At 45.1% G+C, this 26,179-nt stretch overlaps 3 protein-coding genes and 1 long non-coding RNA gene across 8 annotated transcripts in view; 3 read left to right on the top strand and 1 right to left on the bottom strand.

Moving 5' to 3' along the window:
- LOC309375319 (uncharacterized protein) overlaps window positions 1–25,979 on the top strand; it is a 282,552-nt gene extending 256,573 nt beyond the window's left edge. The window contains exons 1-7 of one of the 4 annotated variants that reach the window (XR_014170827.1): window positions 17,211–17,469; window positions 18,214–18,396; window positions 18,798–18,987; window positions 20,363–20,509; window positions 22,359–22,490; window positions 23,145–23,591; window positions 25,659–25,979. Coding sequence is in view for 3 of the 4 variants with exons in the window: in XM_081921005.1 (XP_081777131.1) it covers window positions 18,373–18,396; window positions 18,798–18,987; window positions 20,363–20,509; window positions 22,359–22,490; window positions 23,145–23,233 (582 nt within the window). In the remaining variant the exon portion in view is untranslated. Of the gene's footprint in view, window positions 1–17,210; window positions 17,470–18,213; window positions 18,397–18,797; window positions 18,988–20,362; window positions 20,510–22,358; window positions 22,491–23,144; window positions 23,650–25,658 lie in introns of those variants that run through there. The other 3 variants (XM_081921003.1, XM_081921004.1, XM_081921005.1) reach the window with 3 other exon arrangements.
- LOC309375303 (uncharacterized protein) lies at window positions 1,312–7,324 on the top strand. The gene is made up of 5 exons (XM_081920981.1): window positions 1,312–1,490; window positions 2,555–2,756; window positions 4,019–4,165; window positions 5,597–5,731; window positions 7,030–7,324. The coding sequence occupies exons 1-5, from the start codon at window positions 1,413–1,415 to the stop codon at window positions 7,089–7,091; spliced, it is 624 nt and encodes a 207-aa protein (XP_081777107.1). The 5' UTR covers window positions 1,312–1,412; the 3' UTR covers window positions 7,092–7,324.
- Window positions 8,768–16,087, top strand: LOC309375308 (uncharacterized protein). The gene is made up of 5 exons (XM_081920988.1): window positions 8,768–8,920; window positions 10,486–10,684; window positions 12,430–12,576; window positions 13,993–14,127; window positions 15,766–16,087. The coding sequence occupies exons 1-5, from the start codon at window positions 8,903–8,905 to the stop codon at window positions 15,873–15,875; spliced, it is 609 nt and encodes a 202-aa protein (XP_081777114.1). The 5' UTR covers window positions 8,768–8,902; the 3' UTR covers window positions 15,876–16,087.
- Window positions 14,145–17,129, bottom strand: LOC309375376. Of its 2 annotated transcripts, XR_014170874.1 has the most exons (4): window positions 17,038–17,129; window positions 16,838–16,900; window positions 14,769–14,933; window positions 14,145–14,645 (listed from the first exon to the last, which is right to left on the bottom strand). It is a non-coding gene; the product is annotated as an uncharacterized lncRNA (long non-coding RNA). The 2 variants fall into 2 exon arrangements; XR_014170875.1 differs by lacking the exon at window positions 14,145–14,645 and having other exon boundaries at window positions 14,669–14,933.
- Window positions 25,980–26,179: the final 200 nt, after the last annotated feature.

Raw genomic sequence — 26,179 nt, 5'->3', positions numbered from 1 at the left:
TCATTTGTCCTGGTGATACATTTCCTTTTTCGGGGGGTGATCTGTGAAGATGAGCAAGCGAACGAACCCCCTGATGCTATGGGCGACATGATTAGGTCCTGTAATGTGTGTTGCCAGAGCAGATATAGGGACAGAGTTGGCATTATTTGTGTCCATGGCTGCTTAGATCCCTGGTCTAAGTAATGTAAGCATATGATTGGTTGATAAGCTTTATTATCCCCACATTGCCAGGGTGGGTGACAGCAAACACAAAACACGATTTTAAAATGGATAGAAATCACTGCAATTTTAAAACACATGATACCCTTCCAAGATGGAAAACAACAACATAAATTCAGGTGGGTCATGAAAAACAAAATATTAATTTTTAAATTGTTCACCTTAAGCATGTGCCAGAAACTGTATCCTGAAGATGCTGGATGCCCATCCAATAAGAGAGATTTCCACAATTTAGGGGCTGTTATGGAGGAAGTCCTCTTTGGGCTGCTATTCTCTGCCCTTCTAAGGGTGATGCAACTACCAAATAAGCCCCCATTGCAGAGCTTAATGCCTGAGACAGTCAGTAAGGGATGTATATGGTCTTTCAGATATTTACCTGCTACTTCAGATGTAACAAATGCACAAGCTGAGCAGCTCCTATGGTTCATGAGGCCTTTCTAGGCACTCCCCAGACATTTGCGAGCATATATTCGCAACAGGAAGGACTGGGAACCTGCTTGGTCCTTAAATCAGAAACCTGGGTTTCCTGCTAGTCTTCTCTGTATCATTCCAGTAGGTGAGCACCAGAACCTGAGTTTTTTGAGACAGTGGATTATGCATCCAGCTCCACGTTTTTATGCTTTTGCAGAATTGCAGCAGCCTTGTACACCACACAGAGATTTCTTTCTTTATTTTAAAAAATTAATCAAGTGGTTTATAAATGCATATAAACAAATAAATAGATGGAGGTCACTTGGCACCACGTAGCTGTATCATGGCCAATGGGCTCACGGAATAGCATACTAATATAACATAAATATATATATATAAATGACTTCCATGGAAGCTGGGGAACGCCAGGAACAGGCAGGAAGAGAGGTGACGTGTGGAATGTAGTGGTGGACCTCTTCAAATTTCAGCAGCGCCGTATGCAACACCAAAATTCAGTGTCCCCTGGCTCTCGCCTTCCATTCTAAGCCATTGTTGCGGCACCCCCTACGGCGCCTTCTCGGCTCAGCACCCAGTGTGGGAGAACCAGTCGTGCTCCCCTAAATCCACTTCTGCGGAATGTGTGTGACATCACTGGAAGCATCACAAAGGCAGGCGTGGAAACATCAGGTGGTGGTTGCTAGGTGACCAGCACAGAGCGAAGGAGGCCTCAAACCAGTTGTTTATTCTCCGATGCCAAAGATCCTTAACAACTCCTGGCAGAGATGATAGTGACTAAGAAGTGTCTGACAATACATAGGATCCAAAGATCCATTGCCAGATTGCCTGCTTTCTTTCCCCTGGTAAGCAGGACACAGTAGGCAAGGCTCAGACACAAACAGATCCTTTATCGTTCATGTATTCTTTCTTCCGCCTCTTGCTTCCTTTTGATCTCGCCTCCCTTCTCTTTCTCTCACCACCCTCTCATTCTTCCTATGGGGTCAGGAGTGAGGGACCTTTGGCACTCTGGGTGTTGCTGAACGGCCACACTAGCTGGGGCTGATGGGAGTAATAGTTCAGCAACTTCTGGAAAACCAAATGTTGCCCACACCTGTACTGCAGCTCTCAAGAGACACGAGTCTGAAATACAAAGTTGTAAAGGGCTACAGTAAGGATGCAACAGCAGGAGAGGGAGATCATCATCTTGATATCCCTTCTTTATTCAGAAGGGACTCAAGGTGACCTACAGATAAAATAGAAACAGCTAAAAGCATATATTGAAAACAGTCATTAAAACTCTATCTGTCTGTCTCTCTGTCAGCCAGCCAGTCTATCAACAAATTATTATTATTATTATTATTATTATTATTATTATTATTATTATTATTAGCCGCCCATCTGACTGGGTTGTCCCAGCCACTCAGTTTTGTTTTGTTTTTAATTTATTTATTTGGTTTTTCAAATTACAGTTTTACAATCACATATCCGACATACAACTTAAAAACAAGATTCCAAAGAATCTCCTGGACTTCCCTCCTCTGCTTTGTGGGTCCTATTGTTAGTCATTTCCTCCTGCACCTTTTATAATAATCCAAATATTTTACATCTCTGTTACATCCAAAATTCACCATTAATCTACAAGTGTTATTCCAATCCTACTAACAATTTTCACTGTTTACCATGGTATTGTAGATAAATTATAAATTTCCCCCATTCTTTCTTAAAATGGTCTTCCTGATTTCTGATTCTTCCGGTCATTTTTACCATTTCGGCATAATCCATCAACTTTATCTGCCAGAGTTGCCCCAGCCACTCTGGGCGCCTCCCATCAAAATAATAAATGTTCTCCATCATTGTACCAATCGCCACCACGAAAGCCTTACTGTTCTCTTAGGATGGCTTGATGTGGGCTTTCCTCTTTCCTCAGATCCTTGCCAAGATATGCTCAGCATCCTTCTACAGAAGCACCTACTGCACCTTGTGCTTTATCAACTTCATGCTGCTTGTGAATGTCATGGCGACTCCCTTATGGCTCCGACACGACTATGTGGACGGCTATTTTGTTTTCGGATTGTGGGCCATATGCAACCATCAGCTAGAGTGTGATGACGTTTTTCTCCCCGTCAATGGTGAGAGACACAAGACTGGTTTCCATTTTCTTGAGTCCCAGGGCAAATGAGTTAGGAATGATCGGGGCTGTATACATTCTGTTCCATGTAAATTGCAGGGGATTGAGGATGTGCGGTTCACAAGAAACTGGCTATCGTGCTATAATAGTACTGATGCTCTTTGAGCTGCGGGTGGGGGGAGGTTTGCTGTGTTTTTGGACCCAGATGTGTTTTTGGACCTTCCTTGGGGGTGTGGCTACAGGGTCTCTCATTATTAGCTCCTGCAATTCAGAATTTACCAGTACAGTCATACCTCGGGTTACAGATGCTTCAGGTTGCGTTTTTTCAGGTTGCGGACTGCCGAAACCTGGAAGTACCAGAATGGGTTACTTCTGGGTTTTGGCAGTCGCACATGCGCAGAAGCTTTAAATTGTGCTTTGCGCATGCACAGACACGCTGAATCGCAACCTGCGTGTGCACAGATGCACCGCTGTGGGTTGCGGACGCTGTGGGTTGCGAACGTGCAACCCGCATGGATCACGTTCACAACCCGAGCGTCCACTGGACACCACAGGATATGTGAGATGAACCAGTGAGAGAGCTTCATAGCTGAATGTTGACTTGAACCCTCACCTGTCCACTCCTAGGCTATGTTCACACCACACATTAAACATACTATGACCCCAGACTTTCCAAGTGCCCCTATTTTCCAGGGACAGTCCCAGATTTACAGAAGCCATCCCAGGTTCTGATTTGATCGCAGAGTATCCCACTTTTCCTTAGGATATCCCCATTTTCATCAGAGAAGTGTTGGAGGGTAGGGAATAGGATATCCCTATTTTCATCGGAGAAACGTTTGGAGGGAACATCTCTCTTTTCATTGGAGAAGTGTTGGAGGGTATGAGACACCACTTTAGACAGTGATGACATCCCCCAAAGAATTCTGGGAGCTCCAGTTTGTTAAGGGTGCTTAGAGTTGTCAGGAGAGACCCCTATTCCCCACACAAAACTATAATTCCTGGATTTCCCTGGGCAGAGCAATTGCTCTGGGAATTGTAGTTTTGTGAGGGGAATAAGCGTCTCCTAACAACTTTTAGCACCCTTAACAAACAATGGCTCCCAAAATTCTCTCCCAGAAGCCATCACTGTTTATGATACTTATTTAAATGTGTGCTTTGCATATTGCCTAAAGCCCTGCACTGCTCCAACTCTAAGTAACCCGATATGGTATAAGGCAGCTTTATATATCCTTAATTCTTTCCCCCTCCTTTCACTTCCTCTAGAATATCTGCATGTGGTCCGTCTCCTTTTGATACTAGCCGTAATCAGTGATTTCGTTGCCCTTTTTTTGTCATGGGAGCTTCTTGCTCAGGTCATGAGAAAGGTGGTATCCGAAAGCCTGCTTTCTTCTGTGGCCCACTTCAGCGCAGGTATTGTGTAAGCCATAATAGCAATATATGATAGAACAGCACTCCCGACCTCCCACCCCCCCCACGAACCAGCTAAAAATCACAGAGCAGTGAGCCTTGGAAGAGTGTTGATTCAGGACTGAAGAGAAAGGACCAACTGTGAACAGTGCAAAAGGGAGCAAATGTGAAAGGGGACAGGAATCCTGTGCCATACGGTGAGGCCTCCTCCCTGAGTGATAGTCTTTCCCTAGAGCAGTTGTGGGGAGCTTTTGTCCTTCCAGATACTGCTGAACTACAACTCCTAACAGCCCCACCAATCACGACCAATGAGCAGGGATGGTGAGAACTTCAGTTTGGCAACATCTGGGTGGAAGCAGCAACGGTACCCCACACTTGGCTTGGAAAGCAGGAGGCAAGTAGCCTCTAAATTCCCAGGGCTCATGAAGGCCATTATGTCAAGCAAATTGGCTTTATAAATAAATGAACACTACTTTGATAGGGGTTGTCCCTTGCTTAAGCCATCTCTCTCTCTCTCTCTCTCTCTCTCTCTCTCTCTCTCTCTCTCTCTCTCTCTGTGTGTGAATTAAACAAGTTGGAACAAGAAGGTCAAAAGTAAAAAATGGATCTTTGAAAAAGAAAATAGTCTATATAATTCATTTCCTTTCTCTGTTTAAGCCCCAGCTTTGTACACCAAATGCTGGCAGATATAAAAAATACATCTGTATACACATGTCTGTATGTTACATCTCCTGGTCAGATTTCTTTAAACCCCTTTCACTTTCCCCTAACCTATGTGAAGACCTTGGATTTCCTATTTCAGTCAGAAACTCATGCATGCGAGTGAACAAGTCCAGGCTGAGCTGGTCATTTCTTATGTCAAGTGCCATCCTTCTTCCCTCCTCCTCCTCCTCCTCCTCCTCCTCCTCCTCCTCCTCCTCCTCCCTTTATCACTGACAGGGATGCCCAGAGTAGCTGGGGCAACACAGCCAGACGGGCAGGGTATAAATAAGAAAGTTGTTGTTGTTGTTGTTGTTGTTGTATGTGCATTGCTCATGCAATCATAGTCATGTTTGCTGAGAATAAAGCCTACTAAGGTCCATGGGATTACTCTCAAGAAAGTGAGAGTAGGGCAGGGGTCAAGTATCTGTGTCCACACATTGTTGGACACCAGCTCCCATCAGCCCCAGCCAGCATAGCCAGTGGTTGAGGTTGATGGAAGTTGCTGTCCAGAAACATCTGGAGGGCCAAAGGTTGCTCAGCCATGGAGTATAGGGCTGACTATGTGTGATTTTAAGTTGATCTTGGGTGTTTGGAAACCTTATGTCAACTATTGATGGATATGTATGTATCCATACCAGATAATTCTGAAAATAAAATTAAGGCATCCAGAAGAAGAGGGAAAGGAGAATGGGATCATCACAAAGCCTTTTTTCGTCCTCCTTCTGCCTGCAGGTTTCTTCCTGCTCTGTTCTTTAGTGGTTACATACTGCAAGCTTGCAATTGAGATTGATTCAGATGGGACTCATGCAGCACCATACCTGGGATTCTTCGCAGGGTGCTTTGCCTGCTTCCTGTGTTTCCTCTTAGGTAAGTACAGCCCATATACAGGAGTGGCTCACCCATGCAGTGGGCACCCCACAGGCCACAGAGAAATGGCAGTTACCCTGCAAGATCTCGCAAGCCTGCTGCCATTGTGGTCATTGTGGGAGCCACCGTGACACCCAGGTACATAGCTGTCAACTTTCAGATTTGAAAATAAGGGATCAGCAGCCTCACCTGTCCCAGGGACAGTCTACGGGATATCTAACAATCCGGGATAGCAGCAGGAAGCAGAGGGAAACAGTGCTGGAATAAGGGAATTTCCCACCAAAAAAATGGGAAGGTTGACAGCTATGCCCAGGTAAAGGGGGCAGCAGTGGGAGCAACAGAAGAAGAAGAAGAAGAAGAAGAAGAAGAAGAAGAAGAAGAAGAAGAAGAAGAAGAAGAAGAGTAGTAGTAGTAGTAGTAGTAGTTTGAATTTGATATCCTGCTTTATCACTACCCGAAGGAGTCTCAAAGTGGCTAACAATCTCTTTTCCCTTCCTCCCCCACAACAAACACTCTGTGAGGTGAGTGAGGCTGAGAGACTTCAGAGAAGTGTGACTGGCCCAAGGTCACCCAGCAGCTGCATGTGGAGGAGTGGGGAAGTGAACCCGGTTCACCAGATTACGAGTCCAACGCTCTTAACCACTATATCACACTGGCTGCACCTTCCCATTTCACATTAGGCGGCAAAACAGGGCACTCCAACCCTGCCCAGGCACCTTACTTTTCAGAGGGCAGCCCACTACGTGAAGAGTTGACTGGCACAAGCTCACTTTTATGATTAGGAGCCGTCAGAAGGGAGAGCTGCAGGAGACTTGGCGTTGCCCACCAGTAGTGAGCGGCACAGCAGCAATGGCACTCCTAGGGGGTGAGGTCCCTTCAACCCCCACAATAAAATATTTGAGGAATCCAGGCCCCTGCAAAGTTGGTGGTCATTGCCATTCAAATGGTGTGTCATCTTGTGATTGATTATGTGGGGTGGGGCTTACCTGGGTCCCCCATTATTTTTTTCAAGTTGGCACCCCTGGTGAGCAACACCTGTTCAGCAAACTTTGTTAAGGGTGCTGGGAGTTTTAAGGAGACCCTTGCACAGTGCTGCAATTCCCAGAGTTCTCTGGGAAGAGGGATGGGCTGTTAAGCCGTTCTGAGAATTGTAGCTCTGACACCTTTGCTTGCTAAATAAATCTAATCATATAGCTGAAAATCTAAAATTTTTGTTATTACTTGCTTAGTGGATTCTGAACAGCAGTCTTGCCAGACTAGTGATGGCTTTTTAAATTTTCTACTCTCCCTGCACCCAGGAACCCTGAGTCTGCTGCAGCACAGGAGGTGGTTCTTTCGAAATAAAATAATGAAGATCTAAATAACACCAGCCGTGGGTTCAAAGTGCATCACTGTTGGATCACATGATACCTCCTGTGCAGTCTGTACCCATCATCACAGGCATTCTTCTCCATAAGCCACATACCAGTTCCTGGAGCCTGTCTGGAAAATTAAATTCTGTGTGGTGATGTCACTTAACAGAGTCACTGGAGATGTTGAAGGACTTCAGCAAGATACACATAGCAGCATTAAAAATAAACTGTTTGTCAAATGGATGTTTCTCGATCTGCACACTCACTTTATTATTCACTTTCTCGTGGCTAGTTTTGTCTCTGCGTTAATTTTATTCAAAAGCCCACACCTCTCCAAATGTTCACTTCTGGCTAGGGATGAGGGAGAAAGTCAGTTCAGTTTTCAGCATGAACAAATCACTTTCCAAATCAGTACATGAACTGAAACACAGCTATCCTTTGAAATTTGCACTTCTCTGAAGTTTGTAATATGACTCCAAACCCACAATGAGTACAGAAGTAAGTGTGTGTAGAGGGGCAAAGTGTGCATCAAAATGCTTATGTTAGATAGAATGGTAGAAGAACATGTATTATATAGCCGGAGGCTGCTTGAAATAATGTTAATAATTTGGTAAAATTGCAACTACGAAGAAACTATGAAGCAAACACAATTTTCAGGAGGATTTCCCATGTTTCATGCGGAAACATTTTGTTTGTTTGTTTTTGTGGTTTTTTTTAAATCACATACAGATGTGGAAATGTGAATAAGAAATTGAGAGAAACTGGAATTGATAGATTCCCATATTTCTGGACAACTTTGCACTATTTTTAGTCTGGTGAACATGAGGGAGAAATTTGATTCAATTCGCAGTTAGAGGCAAGCTTACCTCACTTGCCTTTTGCACAATGATATGTGAGCAGGAACACAGCCATCCTTTAAAACATGTACTTATCTGAATTTTGTAGTACAATTCTGCAGCCAAGCAATGGCTACAAGGGAGGCTTTTTCTGGCATCGGGGGGGGGGGGGGAGAGGAGAGGAAGAGATGAGAAGAGTTTCCAGGCCCAATTCAAGGTGCTCACATGGATATTTAAAGTCTTAAATGAGGCCCCAAATATCTGAAAGACTGCCAACAGACCCTTCTGAGTGCTAAAATCACCACATTGGCTACCTGTGGTATGAAATCAGAGGCTTCTTTCATTCTAAAGAAGAAACTTTGTGTAGGACAGCTAGTAAAAGGTAAAGGACCCCTGGACAGTTGAGTCCAGTCAAAGGCAACTATGGGGTTGTGGCGCTCATCTCTTTTTCAGGCCAGGAGAGCCAGTGTTCGTCCACAGACAGCTTTCCCGGTCATGTGGCCAGCATGACTAAACCGCTTCTAGCACAACTGAACACTGTGATGGAAACTAGAGCGCATGGAAACACTGTTTACCTTCCCATTGCAGCAGTACCTATTTATCTAATTGCACTGGTATAGTTTTGAACTGCTAGACTGGCAGGAGCTGGAACAGAGCAACAGGAGCTCACCCTGTCGCAGGGATTTGAACTGCCAATCTTCCGTTCAGCAAGCACCAGAGGCTCTGTGGTTTAACCCACAGCGCCACCTGCGTCCCTCAGGACAGCTAGTACATTGCTATGAAAACATGACTTTCATTGTTCCCATGGGAGCTGGGGATTGTTAGGTCTAGGCAGAAAGAGGGGTGTGTGACATCATTGGAAATATCACAAAGGCAGACAAGGAAACCACCCAGAATCATGCTTGCTAGATGAGCAGCACAGAGGAAAGGAGACAGTGTTCCTGTGATCTGATGCTGAAGGACAGAACCAACTATAGGGAGAGATGATACTGAGCAATAAGGTACATCCCAGTCCACAGACCCAAGAATATGCTACCAAATCATTTTGTATCTTGCATCTGGTCAAGAAGACAGAGTAGGCAAGACTCCGGCAAGCTGCTCCTTTATTCACAAACTTTTTTCCAGCGGCAGTAATGCTTCTGAATACTAGTAGCTGGAAACTGTGGGAGAGGAGAGGGCTCTTGTTCTCGGGTCCTGTTTGAATGTTTGATACCCTCAGGTATCTGGTTGGCCACTGAGAGAACATTATGCTTGTGTAGATGAGCTAGTGGCCTGATCCAAGAGGCTCCTCTTGTGTTCTTAAGTTCCATATAGTTCTTGCCCCTCTGCCTTCTCCTTCCTCTTTACCCCTTTCTTCTAGGGACAAATGTGTGGGAAATGAACTGGGAAGCACAGGCAGTTGGCATCTTTTTCCAGGAGCGGAGGGTCCAACACTCTGGCGGGGTTTAACAATCAATCCCTCTTCCAGGGAACTCTGAAAACTGTATGTCTGCATGGGGAGGAAAGGGGTTTTCCTAACATCTCTCAACGCGCTTAGCAAACCACAGCTGCTAGGATCCTTTGGAGGAGTAGTAGTAGTAAATAATAATAATAATAATAATAATAATAATAATAATAATAATATATACCCCACCCATCCAGCTGGGTTTCCCCAGCCACTCTGGGTGGCTTCCAACAGGATTTGAAAAAAATAAAAAATAAAAGATCAGACATTAAAAACTTCCCTAAACAGGGCTGCCTTCAGATGTCTTCTAAAATCAGACAGTTGTTTACTTCCTTGACACCTGATGGGAGGGCGTTCCACACGGGTGGGTGCCACTACTGAGAAGGCCCTCTGCCTGGAGAAAGGTGTGTCCGTTTAAGGCGACATGATATTGCTTCAAATGTGTAGTGCAATTAGGGCAGGTGGAACTCTGTTCAGAAGAATCCCAGAGCAGAGCCAACTAATGCTACTTTTGTCCCCATCGGCTTCCCAAGTTATGTTCTACAAGGGTAAACACGAAAACTAAGGAAGGCCTGGAAACTGACAGATAGTACTACCCTCTAAACTGGTTCGAAGTAAGAAGGCAGGCATGTGAGGATTTTCTGAGAGCAGACTGAGGTTTGTTGGGCATTTCCCCATTCTTCCAAATGGACCATTCTCTACTGAGATGGACCAAATAGTCTCATTCTGTATAAGGGAGCTTCCTTTGTTCCTATGAGCACCTCCCAAACCACCTTGCAAGTCCAATGGCACAGAGAACACATCTGGTAGGAGCCTATGGAGTGCAGGAGATGTGCCATTCATCAGGCCAGAGGTCTGATCCTTTAAGAGACTCTAGTTGTACAAAAGGAGACGTAGCCTAGACTAGGTGGTCTGGAGTGTCACCATCCCAAGCCTTATTAGAGTACATTGCTCACTAGGAGGTCTCCATGGTACTGAAACAAGCAACCTGCATTGTTTTATCACCTCCTTCCTGTTACCAGAGCAGGGCAGTTCCCCACACCTGCTCTGACATATCAATGTGATGTCTTACTATTTTAAGAATGCCCGATGATGCTGGACTCCCCCCTCCCCTTTCTGCAGGTCCTCCTCAAGATCTGCCAGGCAACTTTCCGGGAAAAGACATACTTTACTTTGTGCTGCATCAACCTCACCTTGCTCGTAATTGTCATAGGATCTCCCTTAATGCTATGGCATCATTATGAAGATGCTCAATATTTAATGTTGGGATGGTGGACCATATGTGATCAGTTAGGATGCGATGCCATTTTTGTCATAAATGGTAAGTGGCATGCTTGGTTGATATTGGGGATGGGTGGGGAGTTCCTGGGCCAAATGGGTAATTGTTAATTGATTATCAGGGCTATAAATGATGCAGTATGCTAAGCTGAAATTATGCTATGTTAGCAACACTATCACCACCACAAAAACAACAACCAACTGAGCAAATTAATGCATGTTTTAAACTGCATACTGTAGTCTGCACATTTCTACTACTTTGCCAAATTTAGGGTCGGACCATTGTAGGTAGGAGACACACTGGGATTTTTCTCCCTTCCATCCAGCACTTCAGCTAGCAGCAGGGTAACATGTGCCTCCATCATGAGCAAGATCCAGTTGATCTATTTTCTTAGAGATGATTCTTGGGGGCTCTGCTACCCAGTAGGCAGAAGTCAAAGGCCATCAACCAGGGAAGACAAAGAGAGAGAACAGAAAAATGCCACTTGGATAATTCTGGCTCTATAGAGACACCTTGTTACTCCTCTTCTTGATACTAGACTTGAATATGGTTTTGATCATGAAAATATTTTGAAAGCCACTTGAGAGCCTTTGGGGGCAATGCAGGGGAGATGGAAGTATTCTAAATAAGTAAACAGATGTTCTGGGGAGAGCAACTCCCACCAGAGCCACAGCATGCAGACAGGAGAGGCCAGACTCTTTCCTCTCTATTATGATCCCAACAAAAAACACCTCCATCTCCTCCGAACGAAGTGGAGCTCTCATTGAGCTATTGCTGACAGGTTTATTGTTGCTTTTGATCAGTTATCTTTCACTATGCATTTTCTTGTTTGCTGCTTTGCACATTTTATATGGAAAGGCAGAACATCCAATTAGCAAAGACATTTTGCTCTTAATTTTAATGTGTGATATTTTAGTGTATTTTTTGTTTCTATGGAAGCGGCCCAGAGTGGCTGGGGAAACCCAGCCAGATGGGCGGGGTACAAATAATAAATTATTATTATTAATTGGTGTTTATCCTTTAGCTGGGCTGGGATCAGACGTGGCCTTTTTTAGTTGTTGCAGGATGAGTATTTTTAGGTATTTTTTAATTTAAAAAATCTTTTGTGCATTTCAATTTGACATTCACTGCTTTTTTTAAAAAAAAATTCTCTCTGATGCAAGAAGAATGGCTTTACGTGACAGATATTAATCATGAAATAATAAAACACTCGCCAGGGACATATCATTTGGGGGAAAGGCTCAGGACCTCAGCACAAGGGTCAAAGTCAATGATCTGAAATGAGATGTTGGAGGGTGGCCCAAGACATTTCAGAACCTGAGGCGGTCCCCAAAATGGTGCTCGCCTCCCTGCCAGGGAAGAGGGGTGAGGCAAGATCTACATCAGGGGCAAGGTGGGAGGGGATTCTTCTCCCTGAGGCAGTCAGCTCACCTTGTCTCATGGGTGGGTTGGCTCTGGGTATTGGAAAGGAGTACCTTTCAGTATTACAATGGAGTGATACTGCTTGGAACAAATCTCCAAAAATCTAGGAAGGAGGATGCAGATGACCTTGGACACACAAAATTCTAGTTGGGGCAGAAATGGGGTGAGGAACATGTGGTCCTCCAGAGGTTGCTGGGCTACAGCTCTTATCATTCCTGGTCATTGCCCAGGCTGGCAAGGGCTGATGGGAGTTGCAGTCCAGTGATAACCAGAGGGCCACAGGTGAGTCACCAATGCCTGAGTTAGTCTAAGGAAGCTTAATATTTAATAATTTTGTGTGTGTGTGTGTTTTTAAATCCTTCCAGGATATATGGAGGCTACTCAGATCCTTTCAATATTAGCTGTCCTTATGAGTTTAATTGCTGTGGTTTCATCACGGGATCTCCTCTCTCGCCTTGCAACCGTGCAGATATGTGAAGCCCTGATTTCTTCTCTGGCTAACTTCAGCACAGGTATGCTTGAAAGCATGTGGCACTGCCTCTGAAACCTCAGAAACCTGGGGTCAGGGAGAGATGAACACCATTTACTGTGATGTATGCCTTCAGTGCCTCAAACAGCATCTTGCTCCTAACAAAACAAAAATAAAGCATACTAAATCAGAGGAAATGTGTGATTCTGCACCATTGGCATAATATATAGAGGTCAGGAGAGGTCATTTGAATCCTTGATCAGGATCATCTGAGCACAGAATTTATATTTTTAATGAAACATTAAATAAACCTTGTTAATTTAATTCAGTCAATGTACACATTGGCTGATGTTCTTGATTATAGTGATAAAATACATTCTTACAATGTTTTTATTTTATTTATTTATTGCACCTATATTCCACTTTTTTTCCTCCAAGGAGCTCAAGGGGGTGTACATGGTTCTCCCCAATCCTCATTTAATCCCCACAACAACCCTGTGAGGTGGGTTAGGCCGAGAGACAGTGACTGGCCCAAGGGAACCCAGTGAGCTTCATGGCTGAGTGGAGAACTGAACTCTGGTCTCCCAGGTCCCAGTCTGACACTCTAACCACTATACCACACTGGCTGTAAATGTACACAGTGCCTGATGTCCATAGTAATGATAACAGATCAAAGTACAATGGTACCTCGGGTTAAGTACTTAATTCGTTCTGGAGGTCCATTCTTAACCTGAAACTGTTCTTAACCTGAAGCACCACTTTAGCTAATGGGACCTCCTGCTGCTACTGCACTGCTGGAGCACAATTTCTGTTCTCATCCTGAAGCAAAGTTCTTAACCCAAGGTACTATTTCTGGGCTAGTGGAGTCTGTAACCTGAAGCATATGTAACCTGAAGCATATGTAACCTGAGGTACCACTGTACATTATGACGATTATATTTATTTTGTGCTAGCTGCATACTTAGAGCATCACAAACAACAAGTAAGAAAGGTCTTTACTCCACTGGAGTTTAGAATTTAAAACATTTGATGAGGAAACAGCAATGGAAGGTGGGAATGGCGTCTTGGACAGACGTGTGATGATTTTGATTACATGAACTTTGGAGTTGCATGCATATATGAAATTAGGTGTGCAGGTAAAGATGGTGCAGAGCCAACAAAGGATTTGCAAAGCACTGTGAACAGCACCTCACACAGCCCTTTACAAACTCTGACAACCAGCCAGTTGGGTGCTTGAAGAGAGTCCTGCATAGTGCTTTGAAGTCCTGACAACCAGCAGCAACACGGCAGCATGGCATAATGGGCAGGATTGCTTAATGGCAAGGGAGACCTCTGGTCAGCTGAAGACGGTGGAATGTGGGAAGAGTGGAGGAGATGAACAGGGACAGAAAGAGAAACCAGGCTCCAAAGGCAAGGAGGGACACACATCACTCCAACGCTTCTTTCCCTTTGCCTGCAGGAATCATCCTGGCGTGCTCTCTGGTGATTACAGACATGAAGCTTAGAACCGAAGTAGATACAGATGGCACTCGCCTCACACCTTTCTGCGGTTTCTTCCTAGCTTGCTTTGTCTGCATCTTGTGCTTTCTCTTGGGTGAGTACACACAATGGGACCATGGCTCACGTAGGAAGGAATGGGATGTAGGTGAAGCTGGGAGTCTAGGAGAGCTAGTCTTCATTCTCACCTGACATGATCATGAAGGTAGATTTCTCAGGGTGTGCTGACCCCTGGGATTTCCCCAAATGCAAGGGACTCCACATAATTTGTGAGAGTGAGAGACTGAATTTGTGCATTGTTGTTGTTGTTCTTTTTCATGTTGTTGTTGTTGGAGTGCTAGTCTAGACAAGGGCACCATAATAAGATGCAGCAAGGTGAAAAGGCATCTTGTTCTGTGAAAACGTATGCAGATTTTCAGGCAGACTTCTTGAAGAAAAGTGGAAATGGGGGGGCGGGGAGTGAACTTAAGGCTGGGAAATTTAGAAACAGAGAGTATCTGAAACTGACCAGTCCCATGTGCCACTTGATACAAACAGCATGAAATACATAAAAAGAATAGAGATGAATTTACATACCAAAAGGAAGTTCTTGCTTTACCATCTGCTTCCTCATTGCTATTGAAGATAGAAGGGTTTTGGTTTGCCATGTCAGTAATTTAAAGAGTAATCAATTAGACAGAAAGAGATCAAAGTTCCAAGGGGTCGTCTGCATAGAACTCTCAGTAGGGAAAAGCCCACCTTTCTCTAGGCTCCCTATTGAAACTGCAATATAAATGGAAGTGACTTGTAGATTCTGTTTCCCTGTTTCCACAAGGAGTTGTTCACTGAGCAGAATGTTACCACGCTGGCCAGTTAGAAGAGCAGAGATTGATGAGCATTAAAGCGGTCCTTGATTTGTTGAAGCTTTCAAAACAAACACATCACCAGCAATATCATTAGTATGGGATAAATGGGTTCCCATAACCTTTTTCAAAGCAAAGGTTGCTTGTTTTTCTCCAGCATTCCTAGGGAAGATGACAGGGACACGGGTGGCACTGTGGGTTAAACCACAGAGCCTAGGACTTGCCGATCAGAAGGTCGGTGGTTCGAATCCCCGTGACGGGGTGGGCTCCCGTTGCTCAGTGCCTGCTCCTGCCAACCTAGCAGTTTGAAAGACGTCAAAGTGCAAGTAGATAAATTGGTACCACTCCGGCGGGAAGGTAAACGGTGTTTCCATGTGCTGCTCTGGTTCGCCAGAAGCGACTTAGTCATGCTGGCCACATGACCCGGAAGCTGTACGCCGGCTCCCTCGGCCAATAAAGCGAGATGAGCGCCGCAACCCCAGAGTTGGTCATGACTGGACCTAATGGTCAGGGGTCCCTTTACCTTTAGGAAAGATGACACTATGCACAATAGGAACCCATAGCAACCTTATGCTGACTCAGTGCTTTTTCTCCTCTCGGGCAGTGACTCTCGGTGGCTACAGATGGGACTTTCCCCTCCACCACTTTTCAGCTGGGGGATGCTGAATATTTTTGCAGGATTGTTGAGTGTTTGCACACTGAGCTATGACTCACCATTTCAGCATGGTAGCATCCTTTAACACGGGTGGGTTGGCTGAAGTTGTTGGTGCTCACCTGAAACTACTTTGGTGACACTGTACCTGGGCATCTTTACTTGTTACAAAAAAAAAGCACCATGAAACAGCCATGTTGCAGGACAATTCGTTATGAGCTGCTCTTTCCCTCTTTTCCAGGCGTACAGAGTCTGCTGCGGCACTTGGGCTTCACTTCAGCAGAGGAGAGGTTGTGTGTGGAAATATCCCCAGAGAAGAGTACACCCCACCACACAGAGCTGCAATTGTAGACCATAGTCCATATCTACAACCACAGACGTTTCCCTTTCAGAGCTAAACATTGGGCCCTGGAAAATGATTGGATAATGGTTTAGGATGGTCTGCCTTGGCCAACCTGGTGGCCTCCACATCTTCCCGGAACAGCTGATTACTTTGCTCTCACTTTTTACCCACATCACTTTTACTCAGCAACATTAAAAAATAAAATAAAATAATAAAAACAGTTGACATCTGGATGTTGCCATTTCCAGGCTGCTCCCCCAACCACGCCTGCCTCATACCACCAGTCCCATCCATGTTTGCACCTGGTTTTGCTGGATGTAGTGACGTCTCATGGCCAGGACAGCCCCCAACTACCTCCCAACAGAAGGAATGTAAGAACCTGCCCATTCCAGTTATCTCAGTTTCCTCGTATTTACAAGTTTATAGTGTTACGATAATGAAGCAATGCTGCTGCAAAGTCCTAGCTTGAAAAGTAAACATGATGGGAAAGTTGAGACTGCCTGTGGGAAACAGTGCGAAGCACCGGAATTACCTCAGAGTGTAATATGAGCTGTACAGGAAGTACAGGAAGTGTTTGTCACAACACCGCTGGGGTTTGGAGTCATGTTTTTTTGTAACGCTGCAAAGACAGAAATAAAAGCATGTAAATACGTTTCTGTCTATCTCTTTCCCCTGCCTGGGTGGGGGCAGGAAAGAGGGGTGTGTTCTTCTCACGTTTGAGAAGAATCGCTGATCGAGACCTTGCCTGCGCCTGCTGGGGAATGCAGCCAGGGAGGTCAACAGGGAATCAAGCCGGGTGCCTGGGATTGTTGCCAGCTTCTGCTGAGAAGGGCTTGAATTTCCCGACATATAGCCAGTACGGTTTAGTGGTTGGAGTGTTCGACTAAGATCTGAAAGTTCATAATCCTCACTCAGCTATGAAGCTCACTGAGTGACATTGAGCCAGTCGCTGCCTCTAAGTCCAACCTACCTCACAGGGTTGTTGCAGAGATTAAATGAGGAGGGGGAGAGCCATGTATGCCACCTCGAGCTCCTTGGAGAAAACATTGGGGATGTAAACACAATAAATAAATGAAAATTTCAGTTCTCCACACTTCTGCAGCAATTGGCACATTCCCCCCCCCCGCCCGTTTTGTCATCGTTATTTTTAAAAACCCTTATGTCAATCACCATTTTAGTGTGAATTTCTCCTGAGGAACAAATGAAAAGCAGCTGCTCTGGTCTCTCTCCTCAAGACTCTTTCCCTGGATGGAGGGAAGATTCCATGGCAGTTGGAAGCCAAGACTCTTGGAAGCTGGGCGGCCATTTTGTTGTTAGGGTCATGACAAGAGAGGAGTGCAAACAAAGAGGACCGCAGAGAGCATGGCTGGAATGGGAGATAGTTGAAGCTTTCTTTTTTCAGGCTCAATTGTGGTGAAACCAAAAGCAAGAGTGTGTTGCGGGGGGGGGGGGTCTTTGTGTTTCTGCTCCCCCGCTTACTGCAGCCCTGAGCCACAGGACATTTCCAGGATAACAAGAACCCTAGAAATATTAAGTATAACAGCTTATACAGCATCTCTGCCCCACCTGGAAAGCAACATAATGGGTTATCAGAGAAGCCTTGTAAGTGCATTTGCCTGAACATATTCAACAGCCTCTTTGCGATCAAGAAACCTGCCTTGCTAGGGAGTGGAATGGGCATTTTTGGAGTAAACAGAGGCATTGGGTTGTGGGCTGTGGGCTGAAGATGCAAGATTGAAATTCTTGGGTTTAAAAAATAAAATTGCTTTCTATTTTAGAGCAGAGTTAAGAGCTTGGAAGCCAGATGTAGCCATCACCCATTATGTTGCGTATTATGTCTCATACACACACTGCTTTAAGAATATAAAATAAAACACACAAAGATCCCATTGGTAAAGGGGGAAGAAAGGTTCTTTACTCACGGTTTATTCTTACTTACAATGATGGCTTGGGATTCTAAACCTGCATGATGGCAGCTAGTTTCTCATGGCTGCTTCATGCAGGAGAGAGGAAGGGCCAGAGTTTGCTGGGAAACCACAAAGTGCATTTCCTACTTGTTACTCTCAACCCCTTCCTCTGTTGACTAGAGGCATGTAAGGTTGCTTATAACCAAGGCTTTTTTTCAGCTGGAACTCACCAGAACTCAGTTCCGGCACCTCTCAGGTGGGCACCATCGTCCTTATAACAAGGGAGGCATTTATGGTGATGAGTTCTAGCACCTCTTTTTCTAGAAAAACAGCAGTAGTTATAACCCTGGTCGCAGAGTGGGGAGTGTGTTTTGAGGATGTGTTAGACCTAGTAAATTTGATGCGCATGTGACCTGCCTACATTGAAAATATTTTTCAGCCTTTACTTTATGTGTGTGCAGTAGTGAGAAGGGGGAGAAATCCCTAAGGGGAAACAATCGATCATCTAAGATCTCTGGAAGAGCAGGGGGAGAACCCTTCTAGATCCCTTTTGAAAGAAGCATGAAGAGAAAACCATGGAACAGGGAGTGGATTTGACATGGAAGCTGACACAACAGAAGAGGTAAGATTGCCAAGGCAGTGGGTTCCTGTTTACAGGCCACCTCAGTAAAGAAATGGCTGGAAGGGGCCTTGAATCTCACAGCACTTCTTGTGACAGCCCTTCAGATATATCTATATCTATATCTATATAAATTTATTACTGAATTTATATACTGCCCTATACCCAGAGGTCTCAGGGTATCGTTTTTAAAGATGGCTATCATATAACTTCTCAGTCTTCTCAAGGCTAAGCATGTCCAAGTCCTTCAAACGTTCCTCATTGAAGGCTTGTTTTCCAAACCCTTCATCATCCTGGTCACCCTCCTCTGCCCATGTCCCTCTCCATCACATATGTTGAGTGCTTTGAAGAACCAGTGCCAGTTACTATTCTGATCTTGAGCTTCCCTCTCCCTCCCTCTGCAGTTCTTCAAGCTCTGGCCTGGTTTCTACAAAAAACTACACTATGGTGCCGGCTGTGTCAACTTCCTGGTGCTTATAATCATCACCATATCTCCCTACTGGCTGGACTATTCTGCAGAGGCAAACAATTTTACTATGGGGGTTTGGACTTACTGCTTTCAGAAAAAATGTGGCCTCGTTTCTGCAAGGTCAGGTAAGAAACACAACTTGTGTTCACATTGCTTAGTGTCCTTGGCCAAATGAGTTACAATCGGGGATGTTGCAGTTATACAATCTGCCTAAATTATGCAATGTGGCAATCCAGTGGATTTCATGGCTAAGACAGGATTTGAATCCTGGTCTCCCAGATCCTAGTCCTACACCCTAACCACTACACCACACTGGCACCGGCACCAGCCCTTTCTGAGCCAGGCTTCCTTCTAGAGGAGAGATCGCTGCTGACATTTTATAATATTTGCTATAGCCCAGGTGTCAGTCAAGGAAAATGAGAGGCACCAAAGAAAGGGATATGAGTAACTTTCCAGAATTTGGCCTAACAACTGGTCTGTCTTCCTAGCCAATCAGGCTGTAGGATGTAGTTTTTCAGAAGGATTTGGCTTTTCAGAACTTTAAAGAAAGTGTGTTATCTCACAACTGAGGAATTATCAAACTGCCATTGTGGACTTGAGGTACCCACCTAGATGAGGTAACACAGGTGCTCATCATAAGATCAGCTTCCAGTTAGTGAAAACTGAGCTACTTTCTTAGGGGGAAGCTTTTTACCCATAAAAAGGTGAAGGGACCCCTGACCATTAGGTCCAGTCGTAACCGACTCTGGGGTTGCAGCGCTCATCTCACTTTATTGGTCGAGGGAGGTGGCATACAGCTTCGGGGTCATGTGGCCAGCATGACTAAGTGGCTTCTGGAGAACCAGAGCAGCACACGGAAACACTTTACCTTCCCGCTGGAGCGGTAGCTATTTATCTACTTGCACTTTGACGTGCTTTCGAACTGCTAGGTTGGCAGGAGCAGGGACCGAACAATGGGAGCTCACCCCATCGCGGGGATTCGAACCTCCGACCTTCTGATCAGCAAGCCCTAGGCTCTGTGGTTTAACCCACAGCGCCACCCGTGTCCCCTTTTTACCCATAGGTCTGAGCAAAAAGAACCGTCTTTCTAGACAAAAGCCTGAACTGAATGAAAAACAAACAAATTCCTTGACTAGCCTGGGTAATTGCTGGTGTTCTTGTGGAACTGTAAATGCCCAGGTCAGGGCTATGTTGAGTTAACCCAGGTATGGCAAACCTTTGGCTTTTCAGATGTTGCTGAACGACAACTTCCACCATCGTGATGGGGAGTTGGGACACCACCAGCAGCTGGAGGACCACAAATTCCCGCATCCTGACATAGTTGTTTCCACACTCCCCGTTTTTAGTGTCACAAGGACCCTGTCAAGGGGACAATGAGAGAGAGCACTGGCCCAAGGTCATGGCTGGGTGGAGACCGCTGCCCAGGTCGTAGTCTGAAACTCTTTTCTCTCAGTAGAATGACACATTATAGTAAGACTTGTTATTTTCTCTTTCCTTTAGCACATCTATTTGTTGTACGGGCCCTTTTGATAATAGCCATTGGCTGTGGTTTAATGGCCTTGATCACATCGTGGACTTCTTTTTCTCACTGTTTGAAAGAGAATACTGACAAAGCCATGATGTCGTTTGTGACTAACCTCATTGCAGGTATTATGTATATGCCATACACCTACGAAGGGTGGTAGAGTAACACGATGCCTTTATATTACAGCTGTAGATTTTATTCATTATTGTTGCATTTGCATCCCACCTTTCCTCCAAAGAGCTCAGACCCTCCAAGTGTCCCTATTCTCCAGGGACAGTCCCAGATTTACAGAAGCCGTCTCGGTTTCTGATCTGATCCCAGAATGTCCCACATTTCCTTAAAAGGTAAAGGGACCCCTGACCATTAGGTCTAGTCGCGGACGACTCTGGGATTGCGGCACTCATCTCACTTTATCGGGAGGGAGCCGGCATACAGCTTCCGGGTCATGTGGCCAGCATGACTAAGCTGCTTCTGGCGAACCAGAGCAGTGCACGGAAATGCCGTTTACCTTCCCGCTGGAGCGGTACCTATTTATCTACTTGAACTTTTGATGTGCTTTTGAACTGCTAGGTTAACAGGAGCAGGGACTAAGCAACGGGAGCTCACCCCTTCATAGGGATTCGAACCGCCAACCTTCTAATCAGCAAGTCCTAGGCTCTGTGGTTTAACTCACAGCGCCACCCGCGTCCGTCCCACATTTCCTTAGGTCTTCCTTATTTTCATTGCAGAAATGTTGGAGGGTATGGAGTTATGCAACCCCCCCCCCCCAAGCCAAGTAGACAAGTAATTCTACAACCTTTAGAAGACATCTGAAGGCAGCCCTGTATAGGGAAGATTTTTTAATATTTAACCTTTTATTATGTTTTTATATATATTGGAAGCCACCCAGAGTGGCTGGGGCAACCCATTCAGATGAGTAGGGTATAAATAATAATATTATTGTTATTATGGAATAGGTTGTCCCTATTTTCATTGGAGAAATGTTGGAGGGTAGGGGAGCTCCTAGTTCTCAACTTTTGCAATTAATTATCACGGCAACCCTGTGAGGTAGTTTGGGCTGAGAGACGGTGACCTGATCCAAGGTCACCCAGCGGCCTTCATGGCTGAGGTAGGATTTGAACCCTTGCCTCTCAGGTCCTAGTCGAGCACTCTAATGACTACACCATATTGCACAGACGTACAGTGAGTGAGTGTTTGAGCTTTAAAGACATTTTATTTAGGCTTGGCACTAAACAAAAACAAACCAAAAAATGCCCTGGAGAATCAGCGACGGCGCGGGGGGAGAGGAAAGGAAACCTTACAGTTGATAGAGGACGGTTGAGACCCAGTAAACAACAGGGTAGTAGATGAATAATAGTCACCCATTAAAAACTTCCCTGAACAGGGCTGCCTTCAGATGTCTTCTAAATGTTAGGTAGTTGTTTATCTCTTTGACATCTGGTGGGAGGGTGTTCCACAGGGCGGGCACCACTACTGAGAAGGCCCTCTGCCTGGTTCCCTGTAGCTTTGCTTCTTGCAATGAGGGAACCACCAGAAGTCTGCTTCTGTGCTCATTGCAAAAGAGCAGATCCCTCCAGTCTGAGCCAATTTTTGTTTTCAGGAATGGTGACTGAAGAACTATCCCAATAATACTATCTTTTATTGGGGAGGAGGGGAGGTTTCTGGGAACAGAAAGGGGAGAGGTCAGGTGCCATTTCCCATTTCCTCCCTCCTGAAACTTCCCCTATATAATGCATGGAGGGGAATTTAAAGGCTTGTAATGCTCCCAGCATCCCCCAACCTGATGCCTCTCAGATGTGTTGGACTACGGATCCTATCATTATCTCCCTGACTACTGGCCATGCTGTCTGGGGCTGATGGGAGTTGTAGTCCAATGACATCTGGAGAGCCCTGGGTTGGGGAAGGCGGGAATAAGCTGTTAGGGGATCATGAAGGACACCACAACCCTAATACTCTCTTCTTTGCCTGCAGCAATCTGCATGCTGACTGCTCTAGTGATTATATACACAAAGCTCAGAACTTCAGTAGATGATGCTGTGCTCCTGTCGCCATGCCAGGATTTCTTCCTTGGTTGCTTTGTCTTTGTTCTGTTCTTCGCCTTAGGTAAATATACCCTGGCAGGCCAGAGGGTGTGGAGTGAGATGGTGAACTCAGTAGTCTGGCCCAACAATCTAAAGCAGACCGATGTCTCATTTAAGCTAGAATCCAGAGCTGTGTAGTCAAGCAATGCCAGGTGGACAGGAATGTCAGGGCAAAATTCTGCAAGCTCCGCATGCTAATGTGCACACAAAGTTAAATAGCCCTTAAACGAGGAGGGAGGGCAGAATATTTTCAAAGCATTTGTTGTGGCTTAAAAAAAGACCCACGCCAAAGGATCCCAAATAAATAAGCATTATCAGTGCAAGGGACAGGCTTTGGGATTTCTGCCTTTGGCATACACAGATAGCGTTTAGTCCACATCTGCACTGTACATTTAAAGCACTTGGGAGAAGCAGTTGTGACTTCTCCCAAAGAACCCTGGGAATTGTCGTTTGTTCAGGTTCCTGGGAGGAGACCCCCTGTTCCCCTCACAGAGCTGCAATTCCCAGAATTCCCTGGGATGAAGGATTGGTTGTTAACCCACTCTGGGGAATTGTAGACAGGGATGATGGGCAGTGGTAGCTCAGCAACATCTGGAGGGCAAAGGTTTTGCCACACCTGCTTTAAAGGAAGTAGGCAGGTGGTTAAAGGCCTCTACTTTTTCTGTTTCTTTTCTAGCTGTAGTCAACCTATGGTGGTACATGCACTTGGTCTCAGCCCAGAAAAAGGCAGCCACCCAAATAACCCCAGCAGAAGAAGCACCATGACAACTGCAGAGCAAATAAAGTTCCATTGGTCCGTCACACCAGCAGATAGGAGGGTCTTGTAATGAGATATTTGCTGGGCCGTGCCCACCATAACAGGCACTCTGCTCTCTGAAACAAGCTCAACAGTCCTGGAGCCTGTTTGGACAATGCACAGTGCTGATGTTTTGGAGATGGAAGGGACTCTGGGAGATGCCTGTTTCCGCAACGTCACTTCTGAAAAGCTGTCTTCTGCCCTGCTTGAACTTCCCCAGGGGTACGGCCTCTTCAGCAATATTTAACAACTAACCATTTCTGCCGAACACAGAACACATCCTTTTCCGTGTCTAGGACAATTGTCCATGTCTCTCCACATTTTGGGGTATATTACTTGCAAAATTCACAATAAATAAATCAGATTTTAATTTTTTTTAAAAAAACCCACTCTTGTCAAATGAATGGTGAGGGACTGGGGACCATCTGCTTGACTTGAAGAAGGTCTTGGACACTCTGAAGAGCTGGTGGTAGTTTGGACAAGACTTTTTTTTAAAAAAAGGAATCCTTGCCTCCAATAGTATCTTTAATGTGGGGTTCATTGGTCATCTCACAGGCACTGATCAAGCACAGGCATTCTACTCTGTGGGGCAAATGTTGGGTCCTGGAGTCCAAATGGACAATAGGCATTCATAATCTCAGCAGTCATGTCACCACATCAGGACCCATTTGGGATGCTGAAGGGCATTTGTGCAATACCAATATAGTCCTACAGGAACACTTGCAGTATCCCAGCTGCTACTAGGTTATTTTCACATTGCCACTACTGAAAAGCAAATTTGTTTCTTGCTCTGAAACAAAAGGTATTTCTTCTGTTTCCAAGATAATTCTTATGTCTCCATCTTAGTTCCACATAACACCTATAGCTATAGATAGAGATGAATGCATTTTTCTCAGTCATTCACGGGACTGTCCCCAGGCATTTTGCTGCCTGAGGCAAAGGGCAAGATGAGATTGGCCTCCTAATCCATGTACAAAAGCTGACTGACAGCTGACTCTTACATCAACACCGGCAACAGGGTGCCAGGCAATTTTGAGTCAACATGACTGCTGAGGGATTTCTTTTCTGGAAACAATTATCATGGAGATTAGTGCTAAATTAGTGCTAAACATCTGCTAGATTCCACTAGATCTGGCTTTTATGTTGTGTGAAAGATCACTTAAAATGCAAAAATTAACAGATGATAAGGAAATATTGGGAAAAGGAAAAGAAGTGTCATCTGAGTGTAGCCTTTGGGTTGCACCTGATGCAATGCTAGTTTGGTCATCTTATTTTTTGCTGTCCATTTCATATACCGTATTTTCCGCTCTATAGGACACACCCGACCATAGGACGCACCTTGTTTTAGAGCGGGAGAACAAGAAAAAAAAATCTCCCCCTCTCTGTGCAGCGACCCTTCAGTGAAGTGGCAGGAGAAACGGAGCCCCTTCCATTTCTCCTCCCGCTTAGCTGAAAGGAACCTGAAACCTCCGGAGCACAGTGGGAGCTCCCGCTGTGCTCTGGAAGCTTCAGGCAGCTATCTTTGAAGCCTGGAGAGCGAGATGGGTTGGTGTGCTTCAGCAGAAGGCAGAAGGCATCCTGAAGCCTCCGGAGCAAGACTCTCCTGGCTTCAGCGAAAGGAACCCGAAGCCTGCGGAGAGCAGCAGGAACTTGTGCTGTGCTCCGAAGGCTTCAGGCGGCTATCCCTGAAGCCTGGAGAGTGAGAGTGGTCGGTGCGCACCAACCCCTCTCGCTCTCCAGGCTTCAGCGAAAGCAACGCGAAGCCTCCGGAGCGCGGAGGGAGTGCTCCCTCTGCGCTTTGGAGGCTTCGTGTTGCTATCGCTGAAGCTAAGGAGCCTGCATTCGCTCCATAGGATGCACACACATTTCCCCTTAATTTTTGGAGGAGAAAAAGTGCATCCTATAGAGCGAAAAATACAGTAGTTTAAAACCAATAGTTTTAAAGCCCACTCCACTTTTGTTGGAACTGTGCATACAAAATTCTGGCTGCGATGGTAGCATACATAAACAATATAACCAACTTTTTAAGGACCATACCTTTCTTTCAACAAGGCGTTCAGCTCCTTGGCTATGTCTGCAAGCCCTGCTTCTCAAGCAGCAATTCAGAGTGGTTTTCAAAAATTCCCAGTTGTTTCGCTGTAGCAGTGAATTTACGGGCCACATATCTGATGTAGTAGAACGTCAGTTGAAGGCAAGTGATTTGGAATTGGCAAAAGGGTGAAATTAGGACAACTGCTAGGTTTAATTTTGCTCACAGGGTAAGGTTTCTAAGGCATGCACCAAGGATATCTGGTAGCCATATTAATCATATAGTGGGTTGGTTCTAAGCACAATGAGTTTAAATAACCATCATAATCTAAACTCATGCAAACCTTATGATTTTTAATTTCCCAGATTGGACGTTCACATGGAATCTGACATTCCAAGGCTGTGCATCTGAAGACTTGTGTGCCTTTCGAGGAAAACTTTTAAAATATAAAATAATTATATTAAAAGCATATGAAGCCAAATGCTACGATCCTGAGAACTCCTCAAAGCAGAATGACCATGAAGGGTAGATAGGGGAAATGAAAAGTCTCCTCCTTTTGAATTCCACAGAAGAATATTGGAGCCTAGTGATATGAGTAGATTCTCTGGCCTCCTGGGTTCTCTTTTTCACAATTGGTGAAATTCATTATCAAAATAAACGGTTTTGGCACATAACATCTGCATTAATATATCTGTATGTTTTATAGGTGTAGAATGTGTGGAGTGAAGAGAATGGGTATTTGATAGTCAATTCAGTTCCATCCAAGTTTTGTTGTTGTTGTTGAAACCATCTTGGTCATTTCAACCAAAAAGCAGATAAAAAAATATTCTATGGATACTGCAGAATATGCATAGATGCACAATTAAAGTACAGTGATAACCAATTG

The sequence above is a fragment of the Podarcis melisellensis genome, assembly GCF_964234715.1.
Source record: "Podarcis melisellensis genome assembly, chromosome: 8".
NCBI lineage: Eukaryota > Metazoa > Chordata > Lepidosauria > Squamata > Lacertidae > Podarcis > Podarcis melisellensis.
The sequence above is the reverse complement of the archived record's forward strand: the minus strand, read 5'-3'. Positions and strand labels throughout refer to the sequence as shown.

What these genes read in the sequence shown, in the direction of transcription:
- LOC309375303 (XM_081920981.1), top strand. Translation starts at nt 1,413, where the DNA reads ATGATAGTGACTAAGAAGTGTCTGACAATACATAGGATCCAAAGATCC. An exon ending in TGCCTGCTTTCTTTCCCCTG is followed by an intron (nt 1,491 to 2,554) that starts GTAAGCAGGACA and finishes CTCTTTCCTCAG; the next exon opens with ATCCTTGCCAAGATATGCTC. An exon ending in TGTGGCCCACTTCAGCGCAG is followed by an intron (nt 4,166 to 5,596) that starts GTATTGTGTAAG and finishes TTCTGCCTGCAG; the next exon opens with GTTTCTTCCTGCTCTGTTCT.
- LOC309375308 (XM_081920988.1), top strand. An exon ending in TGCCATTTTTGTCATAAATG is followed by an intron (nt 10,685 to 12,429) that starts GTAAGTGGCATG and finishes AAATCCTTCCAG; the next exon opens with GATATATGGAGGCTACTCAG. An exon ending in CATCTTGTGCTTTCTCTTGG is followed by an intron (nt 14,128 to 15,765) that starts GTGAGTACACAC and finishes CCTCTTTTCCAG; the next exon opens with GCGTACAGAGTCTGCTGCGG.